Source organism: Pipistrellus kuhlii, unplaced genomic scaffold (genome assembly GCF_014108245.1).
Source record: "Pipistrellus kuhlii isolate mPipKuh1 unplaced genomic scaffold, mPipKuh1.p scaffold_m20_p_17, whole genome shotgun sequence".
Lineage (NCBI taxonomy): Eukaryota > Metazoa > Chordata > Mammalia > Chiroptera > Vespertilionidae > Pipistrellus > Pipistrellus kuhlii.
This window is the reverse complement of record NW_023425482.1, coordinates 4,842,565-4,865,511: the sequence shown is the minus strand read 5'-3', so window position 1 is coordinate 4,865,511 and position 22,947 is coordinate 4,842,565. Positions and strand designations below refer to the sequence as shown.

The window sequence follows — 22,947 nt, the reverse complement described above, 5'->3', positions numbered from 1 at the left end:
CACAAGGAGACCAGGAAGTCACAGGAGTGGTGTTTTTGTTTTTTTTTTTAAATATATATTTTATTGATTTTTTTTTTTACAGAGAGGAAGGGAGAGAGATAGAGAGCTAGAAATGTCGATGAGAGAGAAACATCAACCAGCTGCCTCTTACACACCCCCTACTGGGGATGTTCCTGCAACCAATGTACATGCCCTTGACCGGAATCGAACCTGGGACCTTTCAGTCCGCAGACAGACGCTCTACCACTGAGCCAAACCGGTTTTGGCAGTAGTCTTGAATTTTTATTTTCTGCAGACTGTATCATACAAGGACTAATTTTTAAATAATTTTTGCAAATGGAGTCATTTTCAAAACTATATATTTAAATGACTGAATGAATTGATTGGTTCATAAATTTCTCTTACTGCAAACCACTTTATTTATAAAGTGATGAATTATAAGTGATTTGTCCTAATGTGTGCTAAATTATAATGATTTACATTATCAGTCCAAAAGGGGGAAAAAGAGGGGCGTATCTGTAATACTCTCAACAATAGATTTTTTTTTAAAAAAGCAATAGAAGATTTTCTTGATAAATGCACACAAAAATAATAACCCCTAGAAAAACAACTGTAGGTATAGTTATGTCATTATATAAAATAATTACATATTTAATTATGTGTGTACTAGAGGCCCGGTGCATGAAGTTTGTGCACTTAGTGGGGGAGGTACCTCAGCCTGGCCTGTGCCCTCTCGCAGTCTGGGAGCCCTGGGGGGATGTCCAACTGATGACTTGAGCCTGAGCCATCAGTTGGACATCCTTAGTATTGCCATGGAGGCGGGAGAGGCTCCCAACACTGCTGCTGTGCTCACCAGCTGTGAGCCCGGCTTCTGGCTGAGCAGTGCTCTCCCTGTAGGAGTTGATTGACCACCAGGGAACAGCTCCTGCATTGAGTGTCTGCTCCCTGGTGGTCATCATGCATCATAGTGACCGGTCATTCCATAGTTTGGTAATTTGCATATTAGCCTTTTATTATGTAGGATGTTTCCAGATCTTGCTGAGATGTCAAGCAGCATGGCTGTGACATACATTTTTTTTTAAAATTGATTTCAGAGATGAAGGGAGGGGGAGAGAGAGAATCATTGATCTGCTGCCTCCTGCATGTCCCAGACATGTTCCCTGTCTGGGAATCAAACCATAATCTCCTGGTTCATAGGTTGACATGCTGGCTGGGCCATATATTATTTTAAATTAAAAATTTGAATAATCAAGTGACCATTTAACTTTTCACTATTACTAATATTTCAAACTAACTCAGTGGTGGTGACTTGCTACACCTTTCATTGGTGAATGGTGTTTGCTTATAGATTGTTTGGTTTTGGTGTCATGAACTCACAATCTTACTCCACCTTGTATAATCTGTGTTTAAAACAAATGGAACTGCCCGGCAGTATGGCTCAGCAGTTTAGCATCAATCCCAGGAACCAAGAAATTGCTGGTTTGCTTCCCAGTCAGGGCACTTGCCCAGGTTGTGGGCTTGATCACCATTAGGGGGTGTACAGGAGGCAGCTGATTGATGATGTTCTTCTCTCATCAATGTTTCTCTCCCTCTTCCTTCTCAATAAAAAAATGTTTTAACAAAAATGGAACAGTGTACTATCTTTGTACATTGAAGTGGTAAAAACCAGAAAATATTCACTTTGTAATTAAATTTAGATTAGTAAAATAGAAATGAAATCTAAAAATGACAAGTTGGTCTTTTTACAGAATCTGCAGTTGACCCTTGAACAACTTTAGGATCAGGAGTGCTGACCTCCTGAGCAGTCTAAAAGCAGTGATAACTACAGTCGACCCTTTATATGCCCAGACTCCCAACTGCAGAATTGACCCCTGAATAGTGTGGGTTTGAACTCCATGGGCCAATTAAAAACATATAATCAGACCCTTGCAGTTCAAAACCATGTTATTCAAGAGTCAACTGTACGTAAATATATAAAATGTTCTGCCAGAGTTCTTTTCCAAAACATAGTGGTCTTTACTTTCCTGTTTGAATCACAGGGTACATGAATGCCTTCTTCCGGGGCTTCCATTGGCAACTCCAACATATAGGTCTGGTGAGGCCCAAGATCATGCCAAGTGTATCTATCTGATAAGGAAATCAAGGCCATATTTAGAGACTTGCATTTAGGAACAGAAGACAGCATACAACCTGGGGACTCTTAAAGATAAGCTGGGTTTCTGTTCTAGAACCTTCAGGATGACTCCAAAAAAATGGTTAGATGCATGTCTTCAATTTTGCTGCCTTATTCCATAATTACATTTTCCTGAATTTCATCAGTACTCTAAGAATCCAAAAGGCTGTCTATCCCCTTGCAATGCATATCTTATCACTCATTTTCTATACTTTCTATTAACTGTTTGAGTTGCACTAATGAGAAGAGGTACACTAGGTGCTTTTCTGCCAGACTGATGCAGGTGTGAGATACTTAGCACACAGCTTAGCAAGCACAGTTCACCTTGTGAAGATGCTGTGTGTGGTAGAACAGCTAACAGTAGTGATCTGTGAAGTGGGAACTAGGTGGTTTGGAGGACTTGTGCAGGACTAAGCAAAATGCAGATCCTGGTACCCCCTGCAGGTCAGGAGTAAGTGTGGGGCCAGGAGAACCAGGGCAAGAGTCACTTTACATTTTCATAAATTATATAAATTCATGTTCTCTCTCCACCCCTGTCCCTCCCAGAACTGTGTGTACCGATGGATGTGGCTGAGAGCCCTGAACGGGACCCTCGCTCTCCAGAGGACGAAGAAGAGGAGCATCAAGGGCTCTCGGAAGATGACATTCTGAGAGAAAGTGGGTCTGATCAGGATTTGGATAAAGCTGCAGGGAAGGCTTCTGATTTGGAGGATGAGGAAAATGCTGTCCTGGGACTGAGCCAGGAGGAAGAGGAAAGTCGCTCTGATGAAGAGGATCAGGACCAGGACTCTGAGCCTCAGGAGCTGAACAGGGGCCCTACGAGCCCCCCTCATGCAGAGGAAGGAGATGGGGGGGAAGAAGACCGCACAAGTGACCTGAGGGATGAGGCCTCCTCGGTCACCAGGGAACTGGATGAGCATGAGTTAGACTATGATGAGGAGGTTCCCGAAGAGCCAGCCCCTGCTGGGCAGGAGGATGAAGCAGAAAAGGCTGGGGCAGAAGATGATGAGGAGAAGGGAGAAGGAGCTCCCGAGGAGAAGGGAAAGGTTGATGTCCACAGTGTGGAAGAAAAGGAGCCCCTGGAGGCTGCCAAGGAGAAAAAAAAAGAGGATGACGATGGAGAGATTGATGATGGGGAGATTGACGTGAGTATCCCTGGGGTGCATATGCATGTAGATAGTGCCCAGAAGGACTTCTTGCCACCAACCACACCTTGGCCTGGTGCCAGGGGGAGAGCTCTTCATAGGATTAACTTAGCCTCATTTCAGAACAAGGAGGTGGGATGGAGGAGTGCAGGAAAATGAGAGGATTGTCTGGGAGCAGTCGCCATGGTAATTAGGAAGTGCTAAATAAGAGAAGTGGTCTAGATTCAGAAAACTTCTGCCAGTTGGTAGCTGGCAGAATTTCCATAGACCCTCATTCATCTATCTGGTGCTATTATATTAGAATTCCTGGCCCAAATTTTTTAATTATTATTTATTTCAGAGAAGAAGGGAGAGGGAGAGAAATATAGAAACATCAATGATGAGAGAGTATCATTGATTGACTGCCTTCTGCACACCCCCCACTGGGGATCAAGCCCGCAACCCAGGCATATACCCTTGATCAGAATCGAACCCATGACCCTTCATTCCATTAGCTGACACTCTATCCACTGAGCCAAATCAACCAGGGCAGTTTTGGATTTTTTTTTTTTTTTTTTTTTTTGACAAGTGGATAGATAATTTCTCCTTTTATCTTTGCTATCTTTAAATCCTAGTTGAGTTGAATTCTACCAGAACCATCATGAATCTGCAGTCCTAATCAGGTTCTTGAGGGTCAGAGCAAATAATCAGAGTTTTTAAAGTTCCCCAGAGAAGAAATTCTTATTATCTGAGAGTCATCACAGTTAAAGGTGTGTAGAATATCTCTCAGAATTGTTTTGTATTTGGACGGAAAAGGTTACTAGTTAAATACTTAACCACAGGTTTACTGTAAATACCACACTTTTCTAATAGCTTGTGGTGGTGACCATGGTGTGCTTAGTGAATTTGAGGGTTTTAGACATTGCTTTTCTGACTTTAGTTCATAAGAACAGAACTTTACAGGGTATGTGTGGGGTTATAAGCTTAGAATTTTAGATCTTTTTTTTTTTTTTATCATCTTTGTTTGATATATTTTATTTTCATCTTCACCCGAGGACATGTTCACTGATTTTTAGAGAGAGAGGAAGGGAGAAAGAGACATGGATTCAGCTGCCTTCCTCACATGCCTCAACAGGGATTGAACCTACAACCCAAGTAGGTGCCCTTGGCTGGGAATATAACCCACAATTCTTTTATGTACAGGACAATCGTCCAACTAACTGAACCGCCTGGCCAGGGTTATTACCTTATTTAAAAGGGTGTTGTTGGAACATTATCATGCAGGTTCCCTTAGGTTTTGCCAGCTAGGCTTCCCTTCCACTTTGGAAAAGTTCAGCTCTGTCACAGGGTTGGCAAAGGGAAACATGGTGTCATGACACTCAACTTAATCAATTTGGATGAAATTTTGACCCGAAAATGGTCGTTGGTTGAGATTTCTTGTGAATTTGGTGTTTTAGCCACTAGGGAATGTTGGAGAGCTCCAGATAGTGGCCTAAGGGTTCTGGACAGTTCATTTCCCATTAAGAGAGGACCAGTCATGAACTCACCTTGCTTCAACTGTTGAATAAGTCCTTTATTAAAAAAAATTTTATTGTTGAGATTATTACAGATGTCCCTCTTCTTCCCTCTCCCCCCCATTGCCCCCATCCACCCAATTCTTGCCCCAGGCCTTCGTCACCCTATTGTCTTGTGTCCATAAGTAATGCATATCTATCTATCTATCTATCTATCTATCTATCTATGTATATAAAAGGCTAAGTGACCTTGAGACCAGTCGACCAAACAACCAGTTGACTTGTCTCTATAATTTGCACTGACTACCAGGGGTCAGATACAACGCAGGAACTGCCCCCTGGTAATCAGTGTGCTACCACAGCCAACCTCCCGTGGCTCGCCAACTTCCCACAGTCCCTCTCTGGCTGGTCAGCTGGGTGGTCAGTGCGCCCCCACAGCCAATCTCCCACAGCCGGCTAGCCTCCCTGCAGTCCTTTCCCCAGCTGGCCAGCCCTGATTGGCCCCAGTTGGGACTGGGTGAGATGGCCCAGATCAGTCCCAGTCTCCCGCCAGGCCAAGGGACCCCACCCATCCATGAATTCATGCACCGGGCCTCTAGTATGCATATAAGATTTTTGTTTAATCTCTTCCTGACCCCTCACTCCCCTTCCCTCTGAGAATTATCAGTCTGTCCATGCTTCTCATTCTATTTTATTCACCAGTTTATTCTGCTTATTAGATTTCTTATTCCTTTACTTTGATTTTTAGATTCAGTTGTTGATAGGTACGTATTATTGTAGTTGCCATTTTGTTCATATTTTTTATCTTTTTCTTTTTTTTTTTTTCTTCCTCTTTTTAAAGAATACCCTTCAGCATTTCATATAATACTGGTTTTGTGGTGATGAACTTCTTTAGCTTTTTCTTGTCTGTGAAGCTCTTCGTCTGGATTTCCATTCTAAATGATATTGATAGTTTTGCTGGGTAGAGTAATCTAGGTTGTAGATCTTATTGTTCATCACGTTGAATATTTCTTACCACTCCTTTCTGGCCTGCATAGTTTCTGTTGAAAAATCAGCTCGAATGAGCATTCCCTTCTATATAACCAACTGCTTTTCTTTTGCTGCTTTTAAGATTCTCTCTTTGTCTTTAGCTCTTGGCATTTTAATTATGATGTGTCTTGGTGTGGTCCTCTTTGGATTTCTCTTGTTTGGGACTCTGCCCTTCCTGCATTTGTAAATCTATTTCTTTCACCAGGTAGGGGAAGTTTTCTGTCATTTCTTCAGGTAGGTTTTCAATATCTTGGTTTCTCTCTTCTTATATCCCCATAATGTCAATGTTGGTATGTTTGAAGTTGTCCCAAAGGCTCCTTACACTGTCTTCATAATTTTGGATTTTTTTTTTTTTTTTTTTGCTTTTTGCTTTTCTGCTTGGGTGTTCTTTGCTTACTCGTATTTCAAATTATTGGTTTGATTTTCAGAATCCTCTAGTCTACTGTTGAATCTCTATAAATTATTCTTTATTTCAGTCATTGTATGCTTAATTTCTTTTCCTTCTTTTTTTTTTTTTAGGTTTCTAGAAGATTCTTGAGTAACCTTATAACCGTGGTTTTGAACTCATATCTAGTAATTTGCTTTCTTCCATTTCTTTCACTTGTGGCATGTTTCTTTGTCTCTGCGTTTTGGCTGCTTCCCTGTGTGTGTTTCTGTGGATTAGGTAAAGCTGCTATGTCTCCTTGAGTTGGTAGAGTGGCCTTGGGGAGTAGGTATTCTATAAGGCCTAGTGTCTTAGCCTCCCCAGTCACCTGGGCTGGGAGCTCTAGGTGCACCCCTTTGTGGGCTGTGAGCACAGTCTTGTAGTTGAGGCTTGATTGCTATTGGTGACACTGGAAGGAATTGACCTCCAGGCCAATTGGCTGTGAAGACCAGCAGCGACTACAGTGGGAGAACTCTTGTACAAGAGACACTTGGACTTGCTTGTGGAGCAGGACTTGCTTCAGTGGGGCTTTGGTGCTCACTGAGTTTGCCCCTTGAGTGTGTTGCTTAGGGATGCCTAGATTTGTAATCTGGTATGGTCTGGTACTAACCGCTGGGTACACGGGTTCTTGGGTTTCCAGGGAGGTACAAAATCAGCTCCCTGCCCCAGCTGCAGCTTGAGAGATTTTAGTCTGGGTGACTAAAATCCATTCATATACAAAAGCCACTACACACAGCTTGGGTAGGGTTGTAAATTGGATGAGGCAGGGTCTTTGGGAATCAGCAGGGTGGAGAAAATAGAAATGGCTGCCAGTCAACTCTGTGACTGGGGAAGTCCCAGCATAGGAACAGTGATCCTTGTGAGCACCTCGGTCTAAGAAAAAGCTGACTCGGAGTTCCTATTCCAATGCCAGACAATCCAGTTCTCCTCATATGTGTCTGTGTTCCCCAGAGCCTCGCCCTGGTGCTAGAGCTTAGAGGAAGCAGGACCTTATAAGTTCAGTTCATGGTGCCAGCCTTTTTAAGAGGAACAGCTAGGTCTCCAGCAGCCTCTGTGTCACTGAGCCCCAATCCACAGTGGTTTTTACAGCCCAAAGTTGTTCTGCCCATAGGGACTTCTTTTCTCAGCTCTGGGACCCTGGCTGAGTGTCTGGTGTGGGGCTGGGACCCCTTGCTCCTTTGAGTGGCCTCCACAGAAAAGATCTCCCTCCCAATTAAAAAAGCTGCACATGTGGGTGTCAGACCAGCTCATTCCACCCCTCTGCACCAGTCTCCATGTGCTTCCTTCTTTATTTCTCTAGTTATATGACTTCCATTCAGCGGTTCTAGATGATGGTTGTTCTGTATTTAGTTGTAATTTTGATGTGGTTATGTGAGGCAGCGAGTACAGGTGTTTACCTACACCACCATCTTTTCCTTCTTAAGAGGAAATTTATCTACTCTCTGTCTTTTCATGGCTGTATGGGGTCAAGTATCTCCCTGCCTGTCCCAGGGGACTTTGGCGTCATCCCGCCAATGGGCTTTCCCACTGCACTTAGACGTGGTGGTGTGGGACATTGAGTTGAGTTGAGCTTAAAGACACCCATCCTCTGGAGATTAGTTTCCCCTAGAAACAGCATGTGAAATAAAAATTCAGTTTGGTTTCTTACCCACTCAGATCCCATGGTTGATGGGGTGGTTTGGCTTGTTTTGCCCTGTATGACACCCTCTTGTCAGGGGCCCTACACGTGGAAATAGTCTGCTGCTGAGGAGACCTCAAGAACATAGTTTCTTTCAGCTGCAGGAAGCGGTTTCCTTCCCACACCCCACCCAGTGCCTCCTACTCAAGTCACCCCTGCAGTTCTGTTTTCTTGGACACAGCGCCAGTAGGCCCTACTGTGTGCCAGCCTTGCCCCAATGCACTGGGGATAATGACAGGTTAGAGCAGAGTCTTCCTCCAACTCAGGCCTAGACAGACCTCACCAGGGGGAGGCACTGGTAACTTGGGCCCTCACAGCAGCACACCTGGCCTGCAGTTGCCCAGCTTCTTTTTGAGATCCTCCCTATTCTTTAAGTGTTGGTGCAAATGTCGCCTCCTTAACATAGGCTCTCCCTCCTGCCCCTGCCTCTCTGTTGCACCTGGCACCTTTTTTGCACTGCCACGGTTAAATTAACTGGGTCATCAGTATGTTTGTTCCTTTCACTTCCCACCTCTCTCTTCCCACAACCAGGAACACAGTTCCCTACTTCTGGGACCTACTGGGGTGGCTTTCTCAGTATCCCCAGGACCTGGCACATTGTAGGCAGCCAATAACTGCCTTCTGAGCAAATAGAGAAACCTGTTGCTTAGGGGTACGTTTAGTTTGAGTGCCGCTGAGATGTGGAGTGCCAGAAGACAGAAGGTTTACACTGAGAGCCATTCCCATAGAGAGGGCCGTTTAAGCGCTGGTTGTGGCTGACCAGCACCAGCCCTAACCACCATTGGGAAACCCAGTGTTAGACACCTATCAGCTTGTAGTTCAGAATGACTATTGCTGATTCGTTTTTCCTGCTCTCTCTCTCTGCCAGTTCTAATCCTTCATTTCCTGTCGATCTCTGCTTGAGTGTGTGCCCTGTGTCCCTACTAAGTACACTATCCTCTTTCTTTCCCAAGATGCCCTGTCCCCAGCCCCAGCTACATTTCTCTGACAGAGCAGGTAACAAAGGTGTGTACCTGGGTCCAAGAACAGCCTACTTCTGGCAGGCCTTGGTCTGGTCCCCTTTCGTTTTAAATCCCTCCTAAAAGTAACCTCTGGTCCTAATGGAAACTACACTTTACAGAGGGCTTTTTCCTAGTGGCTTCAAGCACAGCTCTGCTATCAGGTTGAACCACCTGAATATTATGGGGAGGAAATATGCATTCAATGAGGCCCCTGAGTGGTTCCATGCACAGTAGGTGACCTGCTGGATCAAGAGACTCGCTCACAGTTCAGAAGACCCCTTCTGCACATGTGGCTGCTCTGTCTCCTCCCTCGATGTTTGGCCCTGTGCTGGCAACAGCTGGGTTTGAAGAGTCTAGAATGCCATGCCGCACATCCTCCTATAGTGAGGAGCTATTCTCTTCTGTCATGTGCTTTGTCCTCCTTTTCTCACTTTACATTGTGGGTCACTGGGACAGGTGAACCGACAGGAGGAGTCACCCCACCCTCCCCAACTTTTCTACTCTTGAAAGCTTCCTTTTTTTCTTCTTCTTTTTTTTAATATGTTGCTTTTTTACAGAGAGGAAGAGAGACGTATAGAGAGAAACATCAATGAGAAACATTGATCAGCTGCCTCCTGCACACCCCTTACTGGAGATGTGCCCACAACCAAGGCACATGCCCTTGACCAGAATCAAACCTGAGACCCTTGAGTCTGCAGGCCGACACTTTATCCACTGAGCCAAACCAGTTAGGGCGGAAGCTTCCTTGATAGTGATATAAATTTGTATAATAAACCCTGCTCATGTAGCTCTAGTTTGTCTCTCAACAGAATCATTTCTTTTTGGGTTTGATGAATGGATCAAATGATCTTCGTGGGTAGTTGATTCACCTTTGCAGACATGTCTTCCCACTTGTGGTCTGTTCATCTTCTTGTCTTGTTTATGTGGTTCTGTTTTTATTGTATATCTTACTTGTCATTCAATTAATAGAACTTTAATCACCTGGAGTATATCATCCCCTTGGTGTGTATATTTTGTTCTTTTTATCTAAGATTCTCATACTGGTAGAATGGCCTCTCCAAGAGCAGGACATGGCCTGAGTAGATAGTCCATGTAACTCCTTGGTCAGAAGTATTAGTTCTTAATCTATGCACATGCAAAAAATACTTTGAAGCATTTTCTTTGCAGGTGGTATTTTATATTTTCTCCTATTCAATTACAGCTGTTCCTTTTATGTCTGGGTATGCACTAAGTGGCCAGATTATTATGATTTCTAAATGCATAATAATCTGGCCACTCAGTGTATATTCTATGTAATAAAAGGCTAATATGCAAATTGTCCCCTTGACCAGAAGTTCAACCAGCAGGCAGGCCAGCCAACCGCCCATGAACCCTCCCCCAGGCCAGGCTGGCCGGACCCCACCCATGCACGAATTCATGCACTGGGCCTCCAAAATACATATACACATACACATACACATACACATACACACACACACTCTGAGTGGCCAGATTATTATGCATTCAGAGATCATAATAACTGGCCACTCAGCGTATACTGTCTTTACAAAGGTCCTCCTCAGCTTACCCTATGGCTGAAGGTTTATTGTCTGAAAGGCCCACTTTCAGGTGGTACATTCCCTGTGTTCAGTCCTCCAATTCACTTAGGTGAGGGGTAGTATCAGTCCCCTTGCCAAAGCCTAGGAAGCCTGCACAACATTTCAGAAGAGCCCATGCAGAATCTGCCACCTGAAGGCCTGGTCAGCACAGCAACATGAGTAAGCACAGGCACAGTCCATAGGAGAGCCCAGGAGCTTTGAGAGTGAAAAGCTTTCCTTGTTCCTCACAGCTGATGCCAGGCTGTTTGTGGTCCTATATTTACTCCTTTGTGATGACACATCTCCCCACAAAAAGATTACTGTGACTTCAGGTGCTGCTTCAGACCACGCTATATCACCTTGCTAAAATCAAAACATTTTGAATTCCCAAAACATCTGCCTGTGAGGTTTTGGGGTAAGGGATTAAGACCTGTATTGTTACCCATTTTACAGATGCAAGATCCAGGTGTGAGGAGATTGTGAGTGACAGTGTCAGGTGGTGCCTAAGTCTCTGTTCTGGTGCGTGTGTTCATATGCCAAGTCTGCTTCTCCGCACAGCAGCGCCATGTGGTGACCATGTCCTTATCTTCCATTGCTATGGGAGCTGCCCTGTTGGAAACAAGTTCTTACATGAGTGATATATAGGCTTTTTTTTTTTTTTTTTTTTTTTTTTTTAAGGAAAATAAAAACTTGCTCAAAGAAGCAAAAACAGCTTATGCTACCATTGCTTAGAGATAATTGTATTTTGGCACATTGTCTCTGAGGTATTTTTCCATTAAAATAGTGATTGCTGATTAAGTGCGCACTGTTCATGTTTTGTATAAGGCACATGAGCTCTCTGAATGCAGCCCTGTTCTTCGGAAACCGTAGCTCAATATGGAGCGATGTGTCCACAGCTGTGCCATCAGAATTTGAACTCAGGCCTTTCATCCAGTCATACGTATTTTATAAAGGCATTGAAGTTAGTGTTCCCTGTGCACATTGACCCTGAGAAAGTGCTGATGGAGGTTTGCCAAGGAGCCATAGAAGTTCCTTAGATTTGTAAACTGTAGAGGGCTTTGCACATTCCCCCAAGTTAGATATCTGTACTATTTTAGCCATTGGGGGTGATGTTTGCTGAGAACTTCACAGGCACTGTCCCTCTCATTGACCCACCAGTTTGCTTCTGGCTGGACCACTAAGACCTCTCCTTTGTCCTCTGCTATCTGCTGCCTCTGCTCTAGGTCACATGATCAGGAGACCTGAAGTAATTCCCAGGCATTACTTGATGTAGCAGCCCTCAAACAACTGAACATTGTGAGTTTGTCTGTAGAGATCCCTTTCTTGAGTTGTATTTACATGAAACTCTTTAAGATTTAAGAACTCGTTTTAATCATCTATCACTTGAAAAAGTAGTGTGTTAAATGAATGGTTGGTTGAAAATTCAGGATATTATATTGCTGAGTGATTTATTGATTGTTTTTTTGTTTTTTAGTTAAAGTAGAGACCATAAACGCAGCAAACCAGTGTGTACAGCCCTTTGTTTATCCTGGCAGTATGGGGATTAAATGGCAGTGTTCTCTGTTCATTGGTTTGACATTATGTTGTGTGCTTTACTATGCATTTCTAGGTCTGTTTACTGATAGTTTTTAGAAGCTGCATATACTCCTTATGGTTCTTGTGACTGCTTACCAGTCTTAAGTTGGGTAGGTGGTGGTTCTTTTTACGCTTGCAAATTTTGAAAGTAATGCCTTTCCAGAAACACATATCTCTCTAAATCTGATCTAGTATAATACTGTGATCCTGACTTTGAAAAACTATTATTGTATACTCATTATTTCACTTCCATGCATTAATTTCTAGCTGAAGCAGGGAGATTTGAACGGGTTCTAACCTATCAAAAGAGCTTTGTATTTTTTATGAGAATGGAGAGAATTTGCTTAAAACTTAAATTTGAGTTCATGGGAAATACTACATTAAGGCTTTAGAATACAATAGTAATCATTACTATTAGAAAAGAAGAAGCAAATATTAAGACAAATCATTCTGGAGTTAGAGAAGATGGGGAGATGTTCAGAGGGCACAAATTTTCAATTAGTATATAAGGTGAATTCTAGGAACCTTAAAAAAGTGAATGTGAATTCATTTAATCTTTCAAAAAATCATTCTGTTGGCTCTCTTATAGGATATAACAGGTGACTGTTCTTTTTGTTACAAGATTCTTTTTAATAACTCAGATTTCCAAGGCAGAAATTATATATCTATTATTAAGCTTTAAAAACAGTCATCATAGCCCTGGCCAGTTTGGCTCTGTGGATAGAGCATCAGCCTGCGGACGGAAGGGTCCCGGTTTAGTTCTGGTCAAAGGCACATGCCTGGGTTGTGGGCTCGATCCCCAGTTGGGGGCATGAGAGAGGCAGCCAGTCAATGATTCTCTTGTCATTGACATTTCTCTCTCTCTTTCCCCTCTCCCTTCCTCTCTAAAATCAATAAAAATATTTTTTTTTAAGTAGTCCATAAATCCAGGGTTTGACTTTAGTATTTTCTGCATTCAACAAAAACTTTCCATTTAATATGAGCCCAGCACTGTGCTTGGACCAGCAGCACATAGTGAGCAGACAGACACAGTCCTGAGTGGTGTAGCCTCCAGCTCCGTTGGGCAGGCCAAGGTGGCGGTGGCCAGTGCTACAGGAGGGGGCTGTGGGGACCCATTGTGAAGGGAGATGGGTTCCTCGAGGAAGGGGACTCAGGCTGCAATCTGAAAGTAATGTGTGTTAAGAGAGGAGGGAAGCCTTGGCCAGTGTTCTCAGTGGTAAGAGCTTTAGCATGTTCACCCTTGGGTTTTAGGTCAAGGGCATGTAAGTAGATTGGTTGCAGATTGGATCCCCAGCTCCAGTCAGGGTGCATGCAGGAGGCAAACAATCGATGTGTTCTTCTCACATTGATTTTTCTCTCTTTCTTCCTCCCTGCCTCCCACTCTCTAAAAATCAACGTGAAAAAAATCCTTGGATGAAGATTAACAAGCAAACAAAACAAAGAAAAAGAGGAGGGAAGAATATTGTCTGCTTGGGTTTTAAAAGATCACTGTGCGTTTGGGAGATGTTTGGGAGACATGTGGGGGATACCAGTTAGGGAGTGCTTCCCCTCACCAGGTGAGACTGAGTCGTATTCTGGAAGATGGTGGTGCTATAGGAGATGGGGTGAGTGACTTCTAAAACTCTGCCCTGTGGGACCCCTTGGATTAATTACCCTAGGGCCCTCTCAGATAGGCTGGGATATAGGGCATTGAGGAGTTTCATCCTGGCCAGACCAGCAGAGATTCCAGCAGGGCAACTGGATACCTTCTTGGGCTGGGGTTGGTCTCATCTGAGAGGCACAAGTGAGCAGGATTCTATAAGTGACCAAGGGGAGTACGTGGAAGTCTGTGCAGGTAGGTCAGTGGTGACAGACCCGCCGGTAGTGGGGGCTGTGGAGGGCACAGAGCAGTGGTCCAGGTTGTGGCTGTTCTTTAGGGTTTGGGGTTACGCTTCCATGTTATTCTAAAGTTTGAAAACCAAGATTAGGAACTCTGGTCTAAGAAAAGAGAAGGGCCTAGATCTGAGATGAAAGGTGGGTTCACAAAACGGGTTAGGTGGCATTGCCAACCTGAGTCACCTAACTTCCCTCCTCCCCACCCCCCAAAATTTTAGGTTAGAGAAAGTTAGTATTGAATTTTAAGGACATACAATGTTTTGTTCTAAATGTACAAAATATTAAAAACCTGGAATGTAGCCATATCCTGCCCGGAATTGGTAATTAAGAGAAATATAATAAAACCCAGGTTTGGCCCATGGGTTACATGCTTCCTAGTGTCTTTACTTAGTGTTCTTTCATGGAATTCTTCAGCCTTATAGGTAAGCTTTGAGATTTCCCATTGTGTGTGAGGAATCTGAGGTTTGGAAGATGAGTATGAATGAATTGGTGAGTGGCCCAGACATGGGTCTTATGACAGTATCCTTTCTGGTTTGGTGAAAACCGTGCCTGCTGTTAGATACCCCTCCTGCCTCTTCCCTCTTGTTAAAACGATTCCCTCTGCAAGTCACATTGTCCTCTGTTTCAGGATGATGATCTGGAAGAGGGCGAAGTAAAGGACCCCAGTGACAGGAAGGTGAGGCCTCGTCCCACCTGCCGATTCTTCATGAAAGGTAATTGTCAGAGTGAGGGGCCTTTGCATGGCCCATTTGTGTGGCCTCAGCTTTTTCTAGGACTGTAGTGATGGTTCAGCCTTGTCGAGTGCCCTCGAGCCTGTGTTTGGCTATTCCTAGGGCCAGAGTATGACAGTTTGGTGGCAATAGTGGTGGTAGTATTGATGTGAACAATCGATTCTTTTATTTGTCCTTTAATCACTTGAATGACTAACTTAGAGGGGAGCCAGCCTAGTTATTTTTACACTTGTGATTCCAAACCCAGTTGTTTATAACAGACCCATGACTTTAATGTAGACAGTATCAATCATTTTTCTAAGTGGTTCTTTTTATAAGGCCAAGCCGTAAGTACCAGTTTTGACATTTCCCCACCTCTTAAGGAAAATTACCATTCTTCCACAGGATGTATTAGAAGTATATGCTTCATTTGAAATGGATTTCTAAATAGCAAAGGGATGGCCCCTGAAAGCAGCAAGGCTCTCTCTCTCTTCTGACAAGTAAATGGTGTGATTCAAGAAGCAGTAACAGGTGGCAATATGATAAAATCTTGTTGAAAAGTCTGGACTAAAGTCTTGGGAGTTTTGGAAATGGAAATGAGACTTTCCATTCTTAAGGTTTCTTTGATATACAGCAGTAGTTTGGGTATGTTTTGTAATTTAGCGTTTTCCTTGGATAGGTAGGAAGATGCTTTTCTCTTAATTTTACTCTGACCCTTGCCTTTGCTCACTGACCCAGCCTGCATGTGCCATCTAAAGTTCACAAGAGCTTCCTGTACTTCTTTTCCAGATGTTGTGACACCATTATCCACTCTTCTTCCACCAATATCAAATTCCATACCATTCAGAGACCAGGTTAAAGGTACAAAATATATAATATTCACTCTCTTCAGTCCCTCAAAGTCCCCCTGCTCCAGAGGCCAGACTGCTTTCTCTTGGACCCAAAGTACTACTGTGAAGCGAAAAGGAAGGGGAGGCTTGCAGGGGCAGAGAGCTGTTGTGAGCCTTAATAATTAAAGGCATCGATGAAGCTCGAGGGAGCTGTGTGCTGACCGCACAGGGAGGGTGGGATTGCAGGGGCACAGTAAGAGTTCCATCTCATGGAGAGGCAGCTCTGCACCTCCCATGGCCCTTGAACGACCCCATCCTATCCCTAACAATGAGGGATGACCTGGTGATGGGGATGCATGGAAGCTGAGGGACCGGCACACTCAGGACCCAGGTCACCTTGCACCTCAGGGAATGTGCACTTGGCCTGTACTATTTACATGTTTATTGTTTCTGCCAAGCAAAAAACAGTTTGATTCGTCTGTATGTGATGGGCTCTACCATGCCCAAGGGGAGACAGCCAGCACAGCCATGTACTGTAGAGCAGACGCTATATCATGAGCAGCAGAGCCACCCTAAGATAAGCCACCCTAAGATAAAGTATATGAAGTGCAATACATTTTAGAAAGTATATGAAGTATCTATTTCAGAAAACAAACTTAAGCAGAATACCACCTTTCCATAATGATTTGAGAAAAAAATGTCACTATATATCTCTGAAATTGCTAGGTTAAAACAATGGAGCAAATTTGTACACATAACATAAATATAGTTGCAGTCATTTCCAGTTAGCACTGTTCACAAGTGAGGGTCAGAAGCCTGGCCAACTGGTTAGAACTAGCCAGAGGCTCCCACAGTGGGGGAAGCAGTATCCACCATTCATGCCACAGAGACTGGTGCTGGGGTCACAAACTGGAGTAGTTTCCAGAACTTAGTGAGAAAAGCATGCATACAAATGAAGTTGTTGCTGGAACTGCAGATCAGCATCATGAGGAGATTCCCGATGGACCAGGACGGGACACCATCTCCATGGATGCAACAGGTCACCTCAGAATAGGAGCGGGGTTCCTCCAGGGTCAGACTGAGTGCTCAGTTTGGATTTCAAGGAATGAGACCAGTGGTAAGGCTTTCTGCAGTAGAAAAATCTGAAGCTAGTGGCAAGCAGCCTTTTTACAGCTTAGTTGAGCATGATCAATAACTTGTACAGGAATATTATTTAAAATATATTTTCCTTCCTATACTATTTGTTTATTCTATGGAGGATTCTAAGGAAATGGTTGATTTATTTATTTATTTAATTTTTTTAGTGTTCTAGAAAAGCTCCTGCTTTTTCTTATAAAAAAGTTTTGGGATGTAAATGATTTTACGTACTTACCTGCAATTTACAAGTTTGGTGTTACATTGAGCTGGGTATGTTCCTTCCAATAGAAGTCGTTTTAAAAATGAAGTTCGTCGTGTTTGGTGAAGATGCATAGAAATGGAACCCTCATACACTACTGGTGGGGACATAAAATGTCAACTCCTCAGAAAGTGAAGAATAGAGCTACCGTATGACCCAACAATCCCATTCTGGATATCCATTTAGGAGAAATGAAAACATATCCACACAAAAACTTGTACATGAACATAACAGCATTATTCATAACTAGAAGCCCAATGCACGACGATTCATGCTAGAATGGGCTTTCCTTTCCCTGACTCCTGGCATCGCCTTCCCACACTGCCCAGAGGCCCTTAGAGACCAGAGGTGGGGCGGAACGCCTTCATTATCACCATGGCAATGACACAAGCATTCTGTCCACCCCAGACGCCTGCATATGCAAATTAACCTCCACCTTTGGTTAATTTGCATATCGCTTCTGATTGGCTAGTGGACATAGCGGAGGAATGGTCAATTTACATGTTTGTCTATTATTAGGTAAGATAGCCACAAGGTGGAAACAACCTAAATGAAAGGAATACAGTACAACATGGGTAAACATTTGTTTCAAATGAAAGAAAGAAACCAGACACAAAAGACTGCATATTGTACATTTTTGCCTGTGTGAACTGTCTAGAATAAGAAACAGAAAGTAGATTAGTCATTAGTATGGGCCAGGGGGTGGGAATAGTGAGGGGGTAATGTATAATGAGTACAGGGTTTCCTTTTGGAGTGATGAGATATTCTGGAATTAGTGCACAACTTCAGATATACTAAAACTCACCAACTATATATTTTGTTTTTCTATTTTTTCTGACTATATACTTTGGTAATATTTTGTGGTATATGAATTATATCTTAATGCGGGGACGGGGGAGAGGTCTTTTAAGTTTGTTAACTATGTTTCTGTTACAAGTTCTGATCTTCACATTCATCATTGAACTGCCCAAATGGACACTTTAATATTTGTGACCATTGAAAACAAAATGTATTTAGGAAAACAAACTGAAACATTTTAAATCACAAATATTTTGTTTAGGGTGTTTTTTTTTCACATATTTATGTTGAATCATCAATACACTGAGTTCTAGACACAAAGGCATAAATAGCGTGTTTTTTTTAACTGTGCCTCCTTTGGATTTCTGATTTCCCCAGCTGGCAGTAGGGCCTACCCTATTCTATTAGCCAGACCTCCTTGTCTCAGCTGCTTCCTGTTCTCTCTTTTTTTTTTAATGGTGGTAAAATATTCATAATATAAAATTTACCACCTCCACTTTTTTGTTGTTAATCCTCATTGGAGGGTATTTTTCCATTGATTTTTCTTTTTTCTTTCTTTTGAGGGTCCATTGATCTTTTAGAGAAAGTGGGAGAGGGAAAGACAGAGAGGAACATCGATGTGAGAGAAAGACATCGATTGTTTGCCTACTGCACATACACTGACCTGGGCCTGGGCTGGGAAGGAGCCTGTAACCAGGGTATGTGCCCTTGACCACTATTGAACATGGGATCCTTTGGTCCACCAGCTGACACTCTTTCCACTGAGCCAAACCAATTAGGACTCAATCATTTTTAAGTGTACTCAATTCAGTGACTTTGAGTATATTCATATTGTGGCCATCGCCACTATCCATCTCCAGAACTCTTTTTTTTTTTCTTTTTTAATATATATTTTATTGATTTTTCACAGAGAGGAAGGGAGAGGGATAGAGAGTTAGAAACATCGATGAGAGAAATACACCGACCAGCTGCCTCCTGCACATTCCCCATCGGAGATGTGCCTGCAACCAATGTACATGCCCTTGACCGGAATCGAACCTGGGACCTTTCAGTCCACAGACCGATGCTCTATCCACTGAGCCAAACTGGTTTCGGCCATCTTCAGAACTCTTAATCTTATAAAACTAAAATTCTGCCCCTATTAAACACTAACTCATTCTTCCCTTCCCTCAGTCACTGGTAACCATCATTCTACTTTGGTTTTTACCGTATGAGTTTGACTATTCTAGGTGCTAATGTAAGTTGAATTATATAATATTTGTCTTTTTGTGACTGTCTTCATTTAGTATAATGTCCTCAAGGTTTATCCATGTTATCGCATGTGTCACAATTTCCTTTTTAAGGCTAAATGTGTATGTATAAATTACATTTTGTTTATCCAATGTGTATATAGACTACATTTTGTTCATTCATCTTTTGTTTTTATTTAATAATTTTAAAAAAATATATATTTTATTGATTTTGTACAGAGAGGAAGGGAGAGAGAGAGTTAGAAACATCGATGAGAGAGAGTCATCAATCAGCCGCCTCTTGCACACCCCCTACTGGGGATATGCCGGCAACCACGGCACATGCCCTTGACCGGAATCGAACCCGGGTCCCCTCAGTCCCCAAGCCGACGCTCCATCCATTGAGCCAAACCGGTCTCGGCTTTGTTCATTCATCTTTTGATGGATACTTGAATTGCTTCAATCTTTCAGCTATTATGAATAATACTGCTGTGAACGTAGGGGTACAAATATATTTTTTAAGACTCTGCTCTCGCATCTTATGAGTATATTCACACAGATTGCTGGATCATTTTGGTAGTTCTGTTTTTAATTTTTTGAGGACCTGCAATACTATTTTCTAAGGCAGCTGTACCATTTTACATTCTCAACAGTACACAAGGGTTCGTTTCTCACATCCTCACCAATATTTGTTAATTTCTGATTTATTTTATACTAACCTAATGGATATGAGGATGGTATCTCCTCACATTGTTGTAGTTTTTACTTGAATTTCCCTATTATTAAGTTTGTATTTATAGTCGGGTATAAATGACTATTCACTCACAGTTAAATAATGCCAACTGTACTTAATGATGTCTGTGATAGAGCAGTAAAAATTGTAATTGTTTTATACCTGAGTGCAGGTTTTTTGTTTTTTTTTTAAGATATTTTAACAAGGTATAATTTACATACCATAAAATTTGCCTGTTTCAAGTGCACAATTCAGTGTTTTTTAAATTAAATATACCAAGTTGTGCAGCCATCACCACAATCCAGATATAGAATATTTCATCATCCCAATAAGAGCCCTCAATATATGTCTTTGTTATGTTCAGTATGACGAAGTTGGAAGTGCGCATGAAGCCCCCTCTGCTGCACTCTGAAGTGCAAAGGTCATCTCCAGTGAGGGCACATTCGAGGTTTGCACTGTGAGCTGAGCCAGGGGCTCTTCCCATGGAGTGTGTGTTCACTTGCAGGAAGGACCACAACATACAAAGGTGGTGCAGAACCAAGTCTTCTCAAAGACTCTCCAATGATACTCCTGCTTCAAGAAGAACAGCTGACAATATCTATTCTAATGATAAAATTCGAGCCCTCAAGTAAAAATTAGAATTGTGGAGAGCCAAAACTCCCCTGTGAGTTTGACAGCTTTTTCATTTTTAATGAACTTTTCCAGACATCCACTGGGTGTCACAAAATTATACCTAGGTAGAAGATCCATTCACAGTTCAAGATAGACTAGTGGCCTGCAGTGAAATACAGTTATAAAAGTTCAGTGATAAGGTTACAGATTCCATATTGTGGCTAACTGAAGAAGCATTCATTTGTTGAGTTTGGTGTAGCATCAAAGGACATCTACGAGAACATGAAAAAGCTATTAAATTGCTCCTTCCTTGTCCAGCTACATCTCTGCCTATGGCTGGATTTTCAATCAGAACAACCGGATACAGCAAATTGAATGTATTGGGTCGGCAGCTAAGTAATTGCGGATTTTTTAAAGAAAATCAAAGACAATTTTTTCATGGAACTAAATAACTTTATTCTGTAATGTATTGCCCATTTTGATCAATGACCTTTTGCCATCTTTCAGGCAGCATCATAATCCCACGTTCAAAAAACTTCTGGTTTTTATTAGCAAAAAACTGAATCAGGTACGATTTGACATCATCATCATTATTGAAATTTTTACCATTCAAAGAGTTTTGTAAAGATCGAAACAAAAAGTAATCAGATGGTGCAAGGTCAGGACTATATGGTGGATGTGGCAAAACATCCCAACCAAGCTCCATTAATTTTTGCCGAGTGACCAAAGATGTGTGTGGCCTTGCATTGTCATGATGGAATACAACACCTTTTCGATTTGTCAATTCGGGCCGCTTTTCTTCAACTGCATTGCTTAATTTCGTTAGTTGTTCAATGTAGACATCAGAATTGATCGTTCGGTTGGGTGGTAAGAGTTCAAAGTAGACAATTTTTTTGTAATCCCACCAAACTGATAACAAAACCTTCTTTTGATGAATATCAGCTTTTGATGTTGTTTGAGTTGGTTCACCTGGCCTGCTCCACGATCTTTTCCGCTTGATATTGTTGTAAACAACCCATTTTTCATCGCCAGTTATCAGTCGTTTTAAAAATGGATCATTTTCATTACGTTTCTTTAGCAAATCGCAGCTGCTAATGCGTTGCGTTAACTGTGATTCTTTCAGTTCGTGAGAAACCCATGTATCGAGTTTTTGAACGTAGCCAAGTTGTTTTAAGTGATTTTCAATGCATGTATGTGATACATGAAGCTTCTCTGCAATCTCACGTGTTGTACTGTGACAGTCCGAATTGATTATTGCTTTGATTAGGGCGTCATCAACTTCAACTGGACAACCAGAGCGTTTTTCATCTTTGAGTGAAAAATCACCAGAACGAAATTTGGCAAACCAATTTTGACACTGCCGTTCTTTTAAGGCTTCGTCACCATAAACGGCACATAACTTTTTATGAGCTTGCGATGCGTTTTTCCCTTTGCGGAAATAAAAAAGCAAAATATGACGAAAATGTTCCTTTTGATTTTCCATTTTTCAACGAACGCCAAACGAAAACTACAAAACAGATCAAAAAACTTTTTTTACTGATTAACAGCTGAATAGCCAACTATCAAATAACAAAATGTGTTTTACATTTGTACTACGTCTGCAAACCTAAAAATTCAACTGAAGCCATATATGTGTGAAACCCGCAATTACTTAGCTGCCGACCCAATAAAAGCAGACACGAGAACCCAGTTATCTTCTATTCTGTGTCAACATTAAAGAGATTTTCAAAAAGGAAAATAATGCTACTCATATCACCAAGTATTTTCTGTTCTTCATAAAACATCCTATATAATAAAAGTCTAATATACAGATTGACTGAATGGCAGAACAGGTTGCTATGATGTGCACTGACCACCAGGGGGCAGATGTTCAACTCAGGAGTTGCCCCTTACCACAGGGGGAGCACATTACTACAGGGAGAGCACCACTCAGCCAAAAGCTGAGCTCGTGGAAGCAGTCCAGAAACTATTTTAATTTTTTTTTAGCTACCATAATGAATTTCTTAAAGAAGTTAAAATATCTCAAAATACTGCTGGATGTGACTGTTGCTATCTACCCATTTCTGACAGTTCTCTGTGACATGGGTAAGGAAAGGATATAGGAGTTCTTGGTGGTATATTATTGCAATCTTTTATGCAATTGTTCTTTGGATTTATGCCTTTTAGAATATGCATTTGTAGAGCTTGGGTGTGTTCTTAATATTTAATTATTAGACTTAAGTACTTTAAACTGCTTTAATTTATTTTCACAATCTGATTATTTTCTATTCTGAGTTTTTTAGACTTATAGGAAATTGGAGTGAGAAATATTTAAATAAGGCCACTATGTCTTATAGATACTGTAAAATTATTTCAACTGTTCTAGTAGGATATATGCATATACAGTGACAGCACAGCCCAAAACGGTAATCAGTACTGCACTGTGCTGATCAGTGGAACCAGCAATCAGTAATTTTAAAATCTGGCAGTGTTTCTGGACCTCCCATGCACACATGCTCAAACATATGCTCATAGACACAGCGTGCTTGCTGCTTCTGACATTTCACACCATGGGAGACATGAAATTCCTTGGGCTAGTGTAGTGTATGAGTTGTGATCAATGATTTGCTGGCATGGGAGATATGGAATTCATTTCCTGTCCTGTGTCAAGCCAGTTTCCTGGATTTCTA

The 22,947-nt window shown here is 42.1% G+C and overlaps 1 protein-coding gene across 9 annotated transcripts in view; it reads left to right on the top strand.

Moving 5' to 3' along the window:
• Positions 1–22,947, top strand: part of ZC3H18 (zinc finger CCCH-type containing 18) — a 71,629-nt gene that overhangs the window by 5,736 nt on the left and 42,946 nt on the right. For 4 of the 9 annotated variants that reach the window (XM_036440863.2, XM_045582604.1, XM_045582606.1 and 1 more), the window contains 3 exons: positions 2,720–3,318; positions 14,599–14,683; positions 15,419–15,541. In XM_036440863.2, coding sequence (XP_036296756.1) covers positions 2,734–3,318; positions 14,599–14,683; positions 15,419–15,541 — 793 coding nt within the window. In that variant the 5' untranslated portion in view covers positions 2,720–2,733. Of the gene's footprint in view, positions 1–2,718; positions 3,319–14,598; positions 14,684–15,418; positions 15,542–22,947 lie in introns of those variants that run through there. The other 5 variants (XM_036440856.2, XM_036440854.2, XM_036440859.2 and 2 more) reach the window with 3 other exon arrangements.